General features: G+C 46.2%; 1 protein-coding gene across 1 annotated transcript; it reads right to left on the reverse strand.

Moving 5' to 3' along the window:
• Positions 1-11,978: 11,978 nt before the first annotated feature.
• Positions 11,979-13,231, reverse strand: LOC128405346 (protein S100-A6-like). The gene is made up of 2 exons (XM_053371874.1): positions 13,057-13,231; positions 11,979-12,076 (listed from the first exon to the last, which is right to left on the reverse strand). Exons 1-2 carry the CDS (start codon positions 13,229-13,231, stop codon positions 11,979-11,981), a joined length of 273 nt encoding a protein of 90 aa, XP_053227849.1.
• Positions 13,232-14,095: the final 864 nt, after the last annotated feature.

Genomic DNA, 14,095 nt, shown 5'->3' on the forward strand with positions numbered 1-14,095 from the left:
ACCAGGTCGACGTTGCCCGCTTCCCGACGGCGCGGACGCCCTTCGAGCAGACCTTCCCCGGCGGGCGGAGCCGTCCAGTCCACTCTTTTCCTGCGCTGGGTTGCGTCTCCCTTCCTCCTTTCCCACGGATCCGCAGGTCTCTATCCAGGCCCGCTGGCTCCCTCTCTCGGCGGCCCGACGTCGCGATGAGGAAGAAGCCTAGGACCGGGACAGCGGAGGCGAATGTGCAGGAACTTGCCCATCAAAAGTGGGTCACTCCGAGAACGGCAGCTGGACTTTCGACCCGCCTGTGCATCCGCTCCCCCTTAAGGTCTCTCTGGGAAGAGGTCCTCGCCTGTAGCAAGCTAGCATAAAGCCTGCCACCCTGAGGTGCTGCTTTTCTGCATGCACAGTCCAGGGGGTCGCCAAGCTGTGGGCGCATCTGGCATTTTGAGAGGGCTCTGTGCATCATCGTCCCCCCCCCGCCTCTCTCTCCTCGCCCCACATCCCGTTCTCGCATTCCTCACATACAAACATACAAGGAGGTCTTCATAGGAACACCTCCCTCACACACACAGATTAGCTGTGCACACATCACACTGTAGTTTGCCCCCCGAAAAGCTACAATTCCCAGCACCCTTAACAAACTGCAGTTCCCGGGATACGTTGTGGGAAAGGATGTGCTCTAAATGTATAGTTTTTATGCAGTCATTGTTTGCTTTTCCACAAGGGTCTGGCAAAACGTTTGCTGTGATGTTGAATCCCTCTGGTTTTACACCCCGCCGCCCCAAAAGTCAGAAGCAAGTTGATTTACATTAATAGCAAATAATAATAATAATTCAAAGATCCGCTGCTGGCAAGCACCACAAAAAGACTGGTCGGAGGTAGGATTTTTACGCAGCATGGCTGCAAAGCGCACAACCCATCTCTGGCCGTAGCGGGTGACCTGTGACTTGATGGTGGTTTTGAGGAGACAGTTTGTTAAAAAAAAATATATGGGGACCCACAAGGACTTGGATCTATGCTTTTGCACCATAGCCCGGCTGGGCAGCGCAAGACCGGTTCAGAGCGATGGAGAGAGACGTGCTCTGTGATTTGATGGTGGTTTGGGAGCGGGGAGGGAACCCGTGAAGAAAGTATCCTGTTTCAAAAAAAAAAAAAAAAAGATCTGGGCAAGATGTGTGCCCTCAGCCTCGTCTTTTCTTTCCTTTCCCTTCCTCCTCTACTGTCTGACTCCTGCGACACCCCACTTTCTCTGCAAACCTGGCTGCGTATGCGCCGTATGTTTGGAGTACACGATTTCCCCCAGAGGATCCTGGGAACTGAAGTTTGTAAAGGGTGCTTACCTGGCGTTGTAGCTCTCTGTGAAGGGTCCACTAAAATCCCCAGAATTCTTTGAGAGATGCCACCTGCTTTCAATGCACGGTGCGTTTGAAGCCTCTGAACCATTTGTAAGTGGCAAAGCTCCTTGTCATCTGTTTCACTCCAGACAGAGAATATGTATTCGCTAGACAAGCCTAGACTTGCCTCCATTTAGTATGTTCCGTAACAGGGAACCCTCTCAGAACAAGCCTAGACTTGTCCTGTCATATGCTACAGATTCATTCCCAGAAACGGACTTGTGCTGAGCAGTCAGTTTCTAGACTCCTATAATATACAGCTGACTCTTGTTAGGGCTGCAGCAGAAGTTGCGCTCCCTGAACTCCATCTTCTTCCAGGGCAACAGACGGGGACTTGGGCTTTTTACTCAGAGCTGCTGCCTTTGCCCATAAGATGGGGCAGAATCATTCCTTCTGTTTCCAGCGTTCAGAGTGCTGTTGTTTAAGCAGCCAAAACAGTACTACCCACACAAAAATGGCGGAAGTATCAGCAAGGTGTGCAGCGAGGTGTGCAGAAATACATAAATAAAAATAGCCCCAAGAGCTGTGCTCAGTTGGCCACAGAAGGCAAATGACAGAAAAGGAAGGGAGACAAGGAACAGAATGAAACATTCTATTCAGGACTACTCCATACTGCAATATCCAGCTGCAGGCCTGTCTTGCGATTCTGTTTCTTTGTGTTTGTTTGTTTGTTTGTTTGTTTACAAACCTGATGCTTCACTTAAGTAAGCCTGTGTTTTCTGACATTGGTGGTGGTGGTGAGAAGGTGCTATCTCATGGGTAGGCAAACTAAGGCCCAGGGGCTGGATCCGGCCCAATCGCCTTCTAAATCCGGCCCACGGACAGTCCAGGAATCAGCGTGTTTTTACATGAGTAGAATGTGTGTTTTTATTTAAAATGCATCTCTGGGTTATTTGTGGTGCATAGGAATTTATTCTCTCCTCCCCCCCAAAAAATATAGTCTGATACCCCACAAGGTCTGAGGGACAGTGGACCGGCCCCCTGCTGGAAAAGTTTGCTTACCCCTGCTCTAACTTATCTGATTTTGTATCATGCATTTGTTTTCTCTGCCAGTTTATTGGGAATTGCCTTCCAGATGTTGAGGCCTACAGCTCCCATCAGTTCCAGATGGGCTGGTCCATAGTCAGGGATGATGGGAGTTGTAGTTCAAGAACATCTGGAGGACGACAGGTGCCCCATCGCTGGAATATCTGAAAGGCACCATGTTGGTTGCTCCTGCCCTAGGGCAGGCATAGGCAAACTCGGCCCTCCAGATGTTTTTTGACTACAACTCCCATCATCCCTAGCTAACAGGACCAGTGGTCAGGGATGATGGGAGTTGTAGTCCCAAAACATCTGGAGGGCCAAGTGTGCCTATGCCTGCTCTGTTGTTGTTGTTTAGTCGTTTAGTCATGTCCGACGCTTTGTGACCCCATGGACCAGAGCATGCCAGGCACTCCTGTCTTCCACTGCCTCCCTCAGTTTGGTCAAACTCATGTTAGTCGCTTCAAAAACACTGTCCAGCCATCTCACCCTTGGTCGTCCTCTTCTCCTTGTGCCCTCAATCTTTCCCAGCATCAGGGACTTTTCCAGGGAGTCTTCTCTTCTCAAGATGTGACCAAAGTATTGGAGCCTCAGCTTCAGGATCTGTCCTTCCAGTGAGCACTCAGGACTGATTTCCTTCAGAATGGATAGGTTTGATCTTCTTGCAGTCCATGGGACTCTCAAGAGTCTCCTCCAGCACCATAATTCAAAAGCATCAATTCTTTGGCGATCAGTCTTCTTTATGGTCCAGCTCTCACTTCCATACATCACTACTGGGAAAACCATAGCTTTAACTATACGAACCTTTGTTGGCAAGGTGATGTCTCTACTTCTCAAGATGCTGTCTAGGTTTGTCATTGCTTTTCTTCCCAGAAGCAGGCGTCTTTTAATTTCGTGACTGCTGTCACCATCCACGGTGATCATGGAACCCAAGAAAGTAAAATCTCTCACTGCCTCCATTTCTTCCCCTTCTATTTGCCAGGAGGTGATGGGACCAGTGGCCATGATCTTCGTTTTTTTGATATTGAGCTTCAGACCATATTGTGCACTCTCCTCTTTCACCCCCATTAAAAGGTTCTTTAAATCCTCCTCACTTTCTGCCATCAAAGTTGTGTCATCTGCATATCTGAGGTTGTTGATATTTCTTCCGGCAATCTTAATTCCGGCTTGGGATTCATCCAGTCCAGCCTTTCGCATGATGAATTCTGCATATAAGTTAAATAAGTAGGGAGACAATATACAGCCTTGTCGTACTCCTTTCCCAATTTTGAACCAATCTGTTGTTCCATATCCAGTTCTAACTGTAGCTTCTTGTCCCACATAGAGATTTCTCAGGAGACGGATGAGGTGATCAGGCACTCCCATTTCTTTAAGCACTTGCCATAGTTTGCTGTGGTCAACACAGTCAAAGCCTTTTGCATAGTCAATTAAGCAGAAGTAGATGTCTTTCTGGAACTCTCTAGCTTTCTCCATAATCCAGCGCATGTTTGCAATTTGGTCTCTGGTTCCTCTGCCCCTTCGAAATTCAGCTTGCACTTCTGGGAGTTCTCGGTCCACATACTGCTTAAGCCTGCCTTGTAGAATTTTAAGCATAACCTTGCTAGCATGTGAAATGAGCGCAATTGTGCGGTAGTTGGAGCATTCTTTGGCATTGCCCTTCTTTGGGATTGGGATGTAGACTGATCTTCTCCAGTCCTCTGGCCACTGCTGAGTTTTCCAAACTTGCTGGCATATTGAGTGTAGCACCTTAACAGCATGATCTTTTAAAATTTTAAATAGTTCAGCTGGAATATCATCACTTCCACTGGCTTTGTTATTAGCAGTGCTTTCTAAGGCCCATTTGACTTCACTCTCCAGGATGTCTGGCTCAAGGTCAGCAACCACACTACCTGGAGTGTACGAGACTTCCATATCTATCTGGTATAATTCTTCTGTGTATTCTTGCCACCTCTTCTTGATGTCTTCTGCTTCTGTTAGGTCCTTTCCACTTTTGTCTTTTGTTGTGGTAACCTTTGTACAAAATGTTCCTTTAATATCTCCAATTTTCTTGAACAGATCTCTGGTTTTCCCCATTCTATTGTTTTCCTCTATTTCTTTGCATTGCTCGTTTAAGAAGGCCTTCTTGTCTCTCCTTGCTATTCTTTGGAAATCTGCATTCAATTTCCTGTATCTTTCACTGTCTCCCTCACATTTTGCTTGCCTTCTCTCCCCCGCTATTTGTAAGGCATCATTGGACAGCCACTTTGCTTTCTTGCATTTCCTTTTCCTTGGGATGGTTTTCGTTGCTGCCTCCTGTATAATGTCACGAGCCTCCATCCATAGTTCTTCAGGCACTCTGTCCACCAAATCTAAATCCTTAAACCTGTTCCTCACTTCTACTGTGTATTCATAAGGGATTTGATTTAGATTGTATCTTACTGGCCCAGTGGTTTTTCCTACTTTCTTCAGTTTAAGCTTGAATTTTGCTATAAGAAGCTGATGATCTGAGCCACAGTCAGCTCCAGGTCTTGTTTTTGCTGACTGTATAGAGCTTCTCCATCTTTGGCTGCAGAGAATATAATCAATCTGATTTCGATGCTGCCCATCTGGTGATGTCCATGTGTAGAGTCGTCTCTTGTGTTGTTGGAAAAGAGTGTTTGTGATGACCAGCTTGTTCTCTAGGCAGAACTCTATTAGCCTTTCCCCTGCTTCATTTTGAACTCCAAGGCCAAACTTGCCAGTTATTCCTTTTATCTCTTGACCCCCTACTTTAGCATTCCAATCCCCTATAATGAGAAGAACATCCTTCTTTGGTGTCATTTCTATAAGGTGTTGTAAGTCTTCATAGAACTGGTCAATTTCAGTTTCTTCAGCACTGGTAGTTGGTGCATAAACTTGGATTACTGTGACTTTAAAAGGTCTGCCTTGGATTCGTATCGACACCATTCTATCATTTTTGAGATTGCATCCCAGTATGGCTTTCGCCACTCTTTTGTTGACTATGAGGGCCACTCCATTTCTTCTACGGGATTCTTGCCCACAGTAGTAGATATGATGGTCATCTGAACTGAATTCGCCCATTCCCGTCCATTTTAGTTCACTGATGCCCAGGATGTCAATATTTATTCTTGCCATCTCATTTTTGACCACATCCAGCTTACCATTGTACATGGATCTTACATTCCAGGTTCCTATGCAATATTTTTCTTTACAGCATTGTAAATAATTTTCTTTCCTTTTGCTTCCAGGCATATCTGCAACTGAGCGACGTTTCAGCTTTGGCCCAGCCATTTTATCAGCTCTGAATATACTTGTACTTGTCCTCCACTCTACTTGTCCATGCCTGCCCTAGGGGAACTCATTTAGAAACTGGAAGCTGGCAAAGTTTCAGTCAGTAGTATCACAGGTAGAATTCTCCACTGCTGTGGCACCCCTGCAATAAAAACAGCTATAAGGGCAAGAATATGGTTTTTTAAAGAAGGAAACTGGCATGTGGGCTCACAGGTGCTTTTTCTTCAGACTTAGACAACTACACGCCCTACATTTAAAGCACATGACGTCCCTGAAACAATCCTATAGTTCATTTAGGCTGCTGGGAATTGTAGCTCTCTGAGTGGTAAATTACAGTTCCCAGTCTTCTCTTGGGGAAGAAGTGTGCTTTAATTGTACACAGCCTTTACACCTGACAGTTTAAGCGTGCTTTTCGACAAGTCACATGACTTTACAAAGTGATCCTTAATGGTGACAGGGTAAGGACTGGAATACTGTGTCCAGTTCTGGGCACCACAATTTAAGACGGATGTTGACAAGCTGGAAGGTGTGCAGAGGAGGGCGACCAAGGGTCTGGAAACCAAACCTGATGAGGAGGAGTTGAAGGAGCTGAGGATGTTTAGCCTGGAAAAGAGGAGGCTGAGAGGAGATATGAGAGCCATCTTCAAATATCTCAAGGGCTGTCACATGGAAGAGGGACTAAGCTTGTTTTCTCCTGCTCTGGAGGGTAGGACTCGAACCCATGGCTTCAAGCTACAAGAAAGAAGATTCCAACTAAACATATGGAAAAACTTTCTGACAGTAAGAGCTGTTAGACAGTGGAACAGACTCCCACAAGATGTGGTGGACTCTCCTTCCTCAGAGGTTGGATGGCCATCTGTCATGGAAGCTTGAGCGGATATTCCTGCATTGCAGAGGGTTGGACTAGATGACCGTTGAGGTCCCTTCCAACTCTACGATTGTATGACTTTTCAGAAGAGCACAGAACAGGGATAGGCTTTTTACAATGAAAGGCACCCACCTGGGAACCCCAGCCAGATGGGCTGGGTATAAATAATAAAATACCGTATTTTTCGCTCGATAACACGCACCTGACCATAACACGCACATAGTTTTTAGAGGAGGAAAACAAGAAAAAAAATTCTGAATGAAACAGTGGATGTATCATTTTTGTGCTTCATGCTGTGGCCACAGACATGTGATTTGACAGTGAGTTTGGGGTAGCCCAATGCAAAAATCCTGAGAATCCATGTGGACCTGTGCTTTGTAACCACGTTTTTGCACCATTGCAGCCCCAGGCAACAGTGGGTGCGTGATTTTTTTGGTGCAGGCTGTAGCCATGGATATGCTATGTGATCTGATGGTGAATTTGGGGTGCCCAAATGCAAAGATCCTGAGGGTCCATGTGGATCCGTGCTTTGTAACTACGTTTTAAGTGGGGAGGGAAGGAAAAACATAGAAGGGACAAGGAGCACCGAGAGGGGTGTGCGGAGAAGCAGCTGGCTAAGAATGCAGGAGAGGGGTTTTACCGGAGGGAGGAAAGGAAGGCAAAAGTTCCCCCACCCACCCACCCACCCACCCAAGCCAGCCAGCCAGCCAGCTCTCTCTCTCTCTCTCTCTCTCTCTCTCTCTCTCTCTCTCCCCCCGCCACCTGCATGTTGCCTGCGAGTCCCTAGACGCAGCAGCAGCTGCACCGGAGCACAGAGAGGAATTACCGGTAGAAGGAAGGACACTTTGCTTTCCTCTCTGCTTGCCTGGAGGGGAGGGGTTTTCTCTGCTCTTTGTTCTGTTTGAGCAAACACAGTAACGAAACAGAAGAGGGTGGGCAGTAAGACTCTGAGGCAGAATGCAGGAAAGCAACAGCTTTCTCTCTTGGGAGGCTTGAACGCACGTGTGGCTGCCTGCAATCAGTTTACCACACCAAGAATGAAGATAAACTGGTAAAATAAGGGGGCTGGGTTAAAGCTAAAGGGAAAACCTCAAAGATCCCTCAAGAACAAGGCAGGGGTTCAGGGCTCCCAAAGCCGAGTTGCAGCCTTAGAAGGGAAAAATGGGGCTTTCGGAGGTGGTTTTTACTGCACCGCTGCTTCCAATTTTTTAAAAGGCAAATTGCAGGAGAAGATGCAGCAGTCAGTCACTCTCTCACTCCCTCCAAGCACCCACGCTAGCGAACAAACACACAGGCAACCACACACTCACAAAGCACACACACTAGCAAACACACAGTCATGCTGCACACGCAATCAAGCGATCAGAGGGGGCAAACCTCCTAACAAGCATTTCCCTGGCTTCTGCTGACCGCAACGAAGACGACCCTCGAAGAAAATGTGTGATGCACTCGGGCCAGTCGGCCCCAGGGACCACACATTCGCTCAATAACACACATAGACATTTCCCCTTACTTTTTAGGAGAAAAAATCTGTGTATTATAGAGGGAAAAATACGGTGGTACCTCGGGTTACATACGCTTCAGGTTACAGACGCTTCAGGTTACAGACTCCACTAACCCAAAAATAGTGCTTCAGGTTAAGAACTTTGCTTCAGGATGAGAACAGAAATCGTGTTCCAGTGGAGTGGCGGCAGCGGGAGGCCCCATTAGCTAAAGTGGTGCTTCAGGTTAAGAACAGTTTCAGGTTAAGAATGGACCTCCGGAACGAATTAAGTACTTAACCCGAGGTACCACAGTAATAAGAAAGAATGAAGCTCTAACATCAGGCTCACAGGAGGTGAGCTCATGAATTACCTGAGGGGAAAACCCCCCACTGTGATAGGAAATAAGGCAGGTGCTTCAAGGTCCCATCAGTGTGAGCAGAGCCAGCACTACCATTGGGCAACGTGAGGCAGGCTGATGTAATTGCTTTCAGAGACATCAGAAGCTTGCTAGAACAGGGATGGGGAACCTGACGTTATTGGACTCCCAGCAACCATCTCAGCCGCAGCCAGTATGGTCAACAGCCAGGGATGACCGGTAGGGTGTGTGTGTTAGGATATTTCCGTTCCACCTTAAAAGGGAGCAGGATGTTTGTGTCACAGCCTGCGTATTTCCTGTTCACAGGATGTTTCTGTTGTGTCTATGCTTTCGTTTCTCTCTCTCTGTGCCTGAACACTGAAGCAGGCAGTCATGTTTTTTCTTTGTTCTGACCAATGCTGAATAAACATAAATAATGCTCTCCTGGGTGCATCTTTCGCTGTGCATTATCTGCTGATAGAGTGTGCGTCAGCTCTGGAATGTCAGAAGCTATTTCTGGAGCTCATGTCGCTAATTGATTGATACTGCGTTTCTACGAGAGATCGATGGGTCGTCCGGAGACAGCATGGGGCCTTGATAGATGATGTCTCCCTGGCAGTATCCCAACAGGGTGTAGTGCAGCAACTTCTGGAGAGCTTCAGGTTCCACATCCCAGTGCTAGGAGATAAAGATGGGAGCTGCACAGGAGGTCAGCTGGCTTGCCACTGGTTACTGCAATCAGGCTTTTGTGAGGATGGTGCACATAGCCAAGCCTCCTGGTGCTTTTGAAGACATGAAAAACATACAGGAAATCATTGCAACAGACGGCTCCCGTCTTTACATGCTCATCAGGAGTTGGCAAGAACAAAAGAGTGCTGTGTCACCGGTGTTTTCCATTTCGTCTCAGCCCAGCTCCCCCTCCTTTGGGGAGATACTCACCTGATATCACTGTCAACGCCTGCCTGTATGTGGAAATTTCCCTTGCGGTACATGTTGCCAATTTTTGAAGCAGACTGTATGTCTGCCACTTCTCACTGCAGCTGGTGCAACTGCATTGAGCAACTGGAAGATGGCAAACTTTTGCTCTGTGCTGGGAAAAGCTTCACCACTGAGCTCTCAAAGCTCTGCTGAAGGCACAGGAAGAAGACAGCCTAGTTTTTCTTTTCTCATGCGTTGGTAATTTTACTCTCTCCCTACAGTGGGCGAGTGAATTGTGGGAATGTTCAGGGATGCAGGAGAGGATATATTGTCTGATAACAGCCTTTCCAACTTGTGTTAACAAGTTCACAACTTAGCGGAGTAACATTCCCCTTTTAAACTTGCAGTGGATGTGTTTGCTCACACTCACTAAAGCCTCTATAATAACTGTTCTGGTATTTCCCCCTTATTCCCTCATAAAAGATAAGACATGACACAGTCTTCTATGGAAGTATAAAAAGAGTTTACTCACTCACATTCTGTTCACAATCGGATCCCAGAAGGCAGACTTATCTTAGAAAAGTAGCATACACCTGGAAACTATCTCATAAGGAGAAAGTCCCTTTGTCCTCTCTTGCCAAGAGAGCATCTTTGGCTAAGCAGATGTTGCTTCTTCGATGCATGTAGTCAAAGAGAGAGAGGTGGCTGCCCTGCCCTGTGCTTTCGTCATTACCTGCACAGGTGAGGCCACGGCCACCTCTAGTCCCATGCAGAGGAAGTCTGTCCCAGCCCAGAAGGAAACAGGAAGTTTACCTGCTGGCTGGACAAACATTCTTCCCCATGTGTAAAGATGTTCACTCTAGGAATGTTGTACTTGACTGTGTTTCACATCCCACATGAATCTTGTCCCAACCGTGTCTCTGTCTGCACCCCCTCCTTGTTGTCTGCACCCCCTCCTGTCTGCACCCCCTCTTACTGTTTATTATTCATCTGCCTGTATATTCTTCTGGGATTAAATGGATTGTTCCTAAATCTCTGAACTTCCAAAATACAAATAAAAAGCCTCAATGTGTTCATTAAGTGAAGATGAAGAGTGAAGCTCAGTTGGTTACAGCTTGGTGCTGATGATGCCAAGATTGCAAGTTCAAACCCCCAATGGGACAGCTGCATATTCCTGCATTGCAGGAATTCTATGATTCTAACAGCATGGAACTGGCTTGTTTTTCTGAGTTCTACTTTGGCATGAAGAGACTTAGGAGATTGCAGTAGTTTGCTTTTCATGAACCGCAGAGGTCCTGTTTTTCTTGTTCTCAGAAATGAGGTCTAAATTCCCTGGCACACTGCCCGTGGCCGATCAAGGGTGCTAAAGGTAATGTAAATTATGTCAGTGCAGAGAAATGTGATAAGGGAGGGGACTGTCATGGGAACAGCTGAATTAAGCCCAGAGGCCAAGTCACCATCTGAGATCTCAATGTCATATTCTCAGGTGGTACAGTGTTTGCATAACACACGAAGGAATAATGCTTTATGTGGGAGTGGATCTGTGCACAAAAAGAGAGAGAAGTTTGCTAGTGAGGACCAGGAAGCAAGTTTTTAAAGCCCCATTTTGGAAGCTGTTTTCTGTGTAAGGCAAGAAATTTCTGTAAAAAGAGGCACAGAATATAATGGAGGAATATGACAATGCTTCACTGAGACAGGCCGCTGGGACTTGTTTCTGAAGCTGTGGCTTCACTAGGTTGCCAGTTTGTTTTCTTTATTCCTGTAAGCCAGCTGTAGGCAAGGATATAAATTTAATTGCATTAAGGTAAAAGGTAAAGGACCCCTGGATGGTTAAGTCCAGTCAAAGGCGACTATGGGGTTCGGCGCTCATGCTGCTTTCAGGCCGAGGGAGCCGGCGTTTGTCCACAGACAGCTTTCCGGGTCATGTGGCCAGCAGGACTAAACTGCTTCTGGCACAACAGAAACACCGTGATGGAAACCAGAGTGCACAGAAATGCTGTTTACCTTCCTGCCACAGTGGTACCTATTTATCTACTTGCACTGGCATGCTTTCGAACTGCTAGGTTGGCAGGAGCTGGGGCAGAGCAGCAGGAGCTCACCGCCGTCGCACGGATTCGAACCGCCGACCTTCTGATCAGCAAGCCCAAGAGGCTCAGTGGTTTAGATCCCAGTGCCCCCTGCTAATACTAGGCTGCCTTCTCAGAGGGTAGGTTGTTCTATTGCATCTTTGCAAGAGGAGGGATTGAATGAGCCACACGACCTGATGTGGAAGAACGTCACCGTGTAAAGGCAAAAGGCAAAGCAATAGATTATGCAGAGAGACAGCGGGCAGCGCCTCTTGCCAGTGGGCACTTTGATCTGTTTATGTCTCAATGCACATTAGCAGATCTCTCGTGACTTGCTTGAGTTCTCGCTGCACACAAGCTTGTCTGTTACCGAATTAGGGTGCAGCCTTCCCTCTGTCTCAAACCTATAGCACCAAGGACAGCTCCATTCCTGCTAACACTTTAGCGGGAACACCTAAAGACTATGCCAGAAATATGTGTCAACCACAATGTATTGGTGGCCTAGGCTACATTCACTGGGTTGTTTGAGCAGGGTTAGCAGTAGGAAAAGTATTGCCTTATTGCTTTTCTTTTCTTTTCTTTACAAAACTTAAATTTTATTGGATGTGAAACCGCCTACAAAGCCAAAGTTTCATTGTAAATCATTGCCAAGGCACCCAGGAAAGTGACGTATTCCTGGAAGTTCAACACTTCATCCCCATTGTGGCTCAGATAGATATTTATTCAGTGCCTGTATTTCTCTGTCTCTCTTTTTTTAAAAAATGTTTTTACTAGGAATTTCAAATTAACAGTTTTTCAAAGAAACATCATCCTCATTTCTCCCCCTCCCTGGAAAACAGAAAACCCTCCCTCCCCTCCCCTCCCCTCCCCACAGACTTCCCCCAGTTCCTCTCTCTGTTTTTTCAGCATTTGTTATTCTCTGCATGTTACAGAATTGTACAGATCCTTAATTTATCTATCTAAATGTTATCAGTAAAAAGTTTGTCAGTGTTTGTAAAAAGCAAAAAAAAAAAAAAAAGAAGGGAAGGGTTCTGACCTCCCTTTGTCTCCTCAGTCTGGTCCTTGGACCCTTGTCTGCATAAAAGAGTCCACGAGAATATCCTTGCAGAGTTTTATTCTTAAAAGTCTTTGTGCAAAACACGGCTGAATAACTATACACACCAGCACCAACCAACCCAAACACCAGCCTCAGCACAAACTAACATTTCTCACTTATATATACAACCTGCTGCAGGCCGCTGAGTCATGCTGACCCAGCTTTATTCGCATTAAAGAAACAGCGGCCATTTTAGCCGTGACAAAGTTTGTGTATGTTTATTCAAAACCTGCCAAGGAGTCCAGTTCATTTTGTTGTTTCTCTAAGTACTTTGTAAAGGGTTCCCATTCATCTTTAAAGTCACAGTTATCCTTGTCATGTAATTTATGTGTCAGTTTTGCCAATTCTGCGTAGTCCATCAGATCCTCAGTTCTTTGGTCGGGATTTCTTCATTCTTCCATCCTTGTGCTATAAAACTCTTGCCGCCATTGTCGCATACATGAAGATATTTTGCAGTTTCCTTTGCAGGTCTTTCCCTACAATCCCTAACAAAAATGCTTCAGGTTTTTAAACAAATGTTAGTTGGAACATTTTCTTCAATTCCTTATATATCATTTCCCATTTTTAAAAATTTTGCTACAATCCCACCACATATGATGAAAAGCAGTGCCTGTATCTCTCTGTCCTGAAGTTTCAGTCCAATGGCCAGCTTGTTCTTGATCAGCTCCTTCAACTCCTTCTTACATAGGCTGCTCTTATCACCATCCTTGCCCGTGTATTTGTGGAAGGTGACAACCAGCAGACCAATAGCTTGGTCAAGAGGTGCTGCCATGGTGAGAGATGTGCTGCAAGCTGAGCAATGAAAGGAGGAGAATACTCTCTTGTCCCGACCCACATCAAGGCAGCGACTCTCTCACTGAGCTGCCTGCAGGCCTTCTCCTGAAGTAAGATGGCGCATTGCTGATTGGCAGGAAGAGGTGGGGAAAGAAGCCACCTTGTTTTTCTGACACACCAGGCCTCTACTCTAACTTTTTACAGTTGGAGGGGTGTCCTAGAGGGATAGTGAGAGTGGACACCGCAAATCAATAGGCTTGTTTGCATGTTGCACTGACACAAGTCCAAGTTGTCTGTGACACAAGTTTTTGTGCGGAAGAGCGTAAACTTAATTTTGCAGCTCAGCTGTTGTGTACACAGGTTGTACACTTCCCGAGTGTAACGTGTGAACACTCTGAATCAACAGAAGGGAATAACAGTGTAGCATGAGGGTGAGGGCGTTGGATCAGGGCTAGAGATGTTCAGGTGAAAATCCGCAAAGCTTGTTGAGTCACCTTGGACCAATCACTATTTCTCAGCCTATCCTACATTGCAGGGTTGATGTGCTGGACAAAGTGGGTGGCTGGGGGAGTCGAGTCATGTAGGTGGGAGAGTAGGATAAAAAATATGTAACAATACAAAGGTAAGTGTGAAATGTTTAAAGTTACATAATTTCTTAGTTTAATCTGAATTGGATTTCCAGCACCAGCTGTCCAAGTGCTCAGGTAGGACCAAGATTTTAAAGGATGGCTGCTGATTTCTATTCCAGTTGAATCAGAAAGGTTATATGCCTTTCCAGTGTAGCATATATACATTGGCATGACTCAGACATGAAACAACCTCATGCATGGCAGCAGGAATGAAATGTCATCAGCTTACATCA

This window comes from Podarcis raffonei, chromosome 17 (genome assembly GCF_027172205.1).
Source record: "Podarcis raffonei isolate rPodRaf1 chromosome 17, rPodRaf1.pri, whole genome shotgun sequence".
NCBI classification, from domain to species: domain Eukaryota; kingdom Metazoa; phylum Chordata; class Lepidosauria; order Squamata; family Lacertidae; genus Podarcis; species Podarcis raffonei.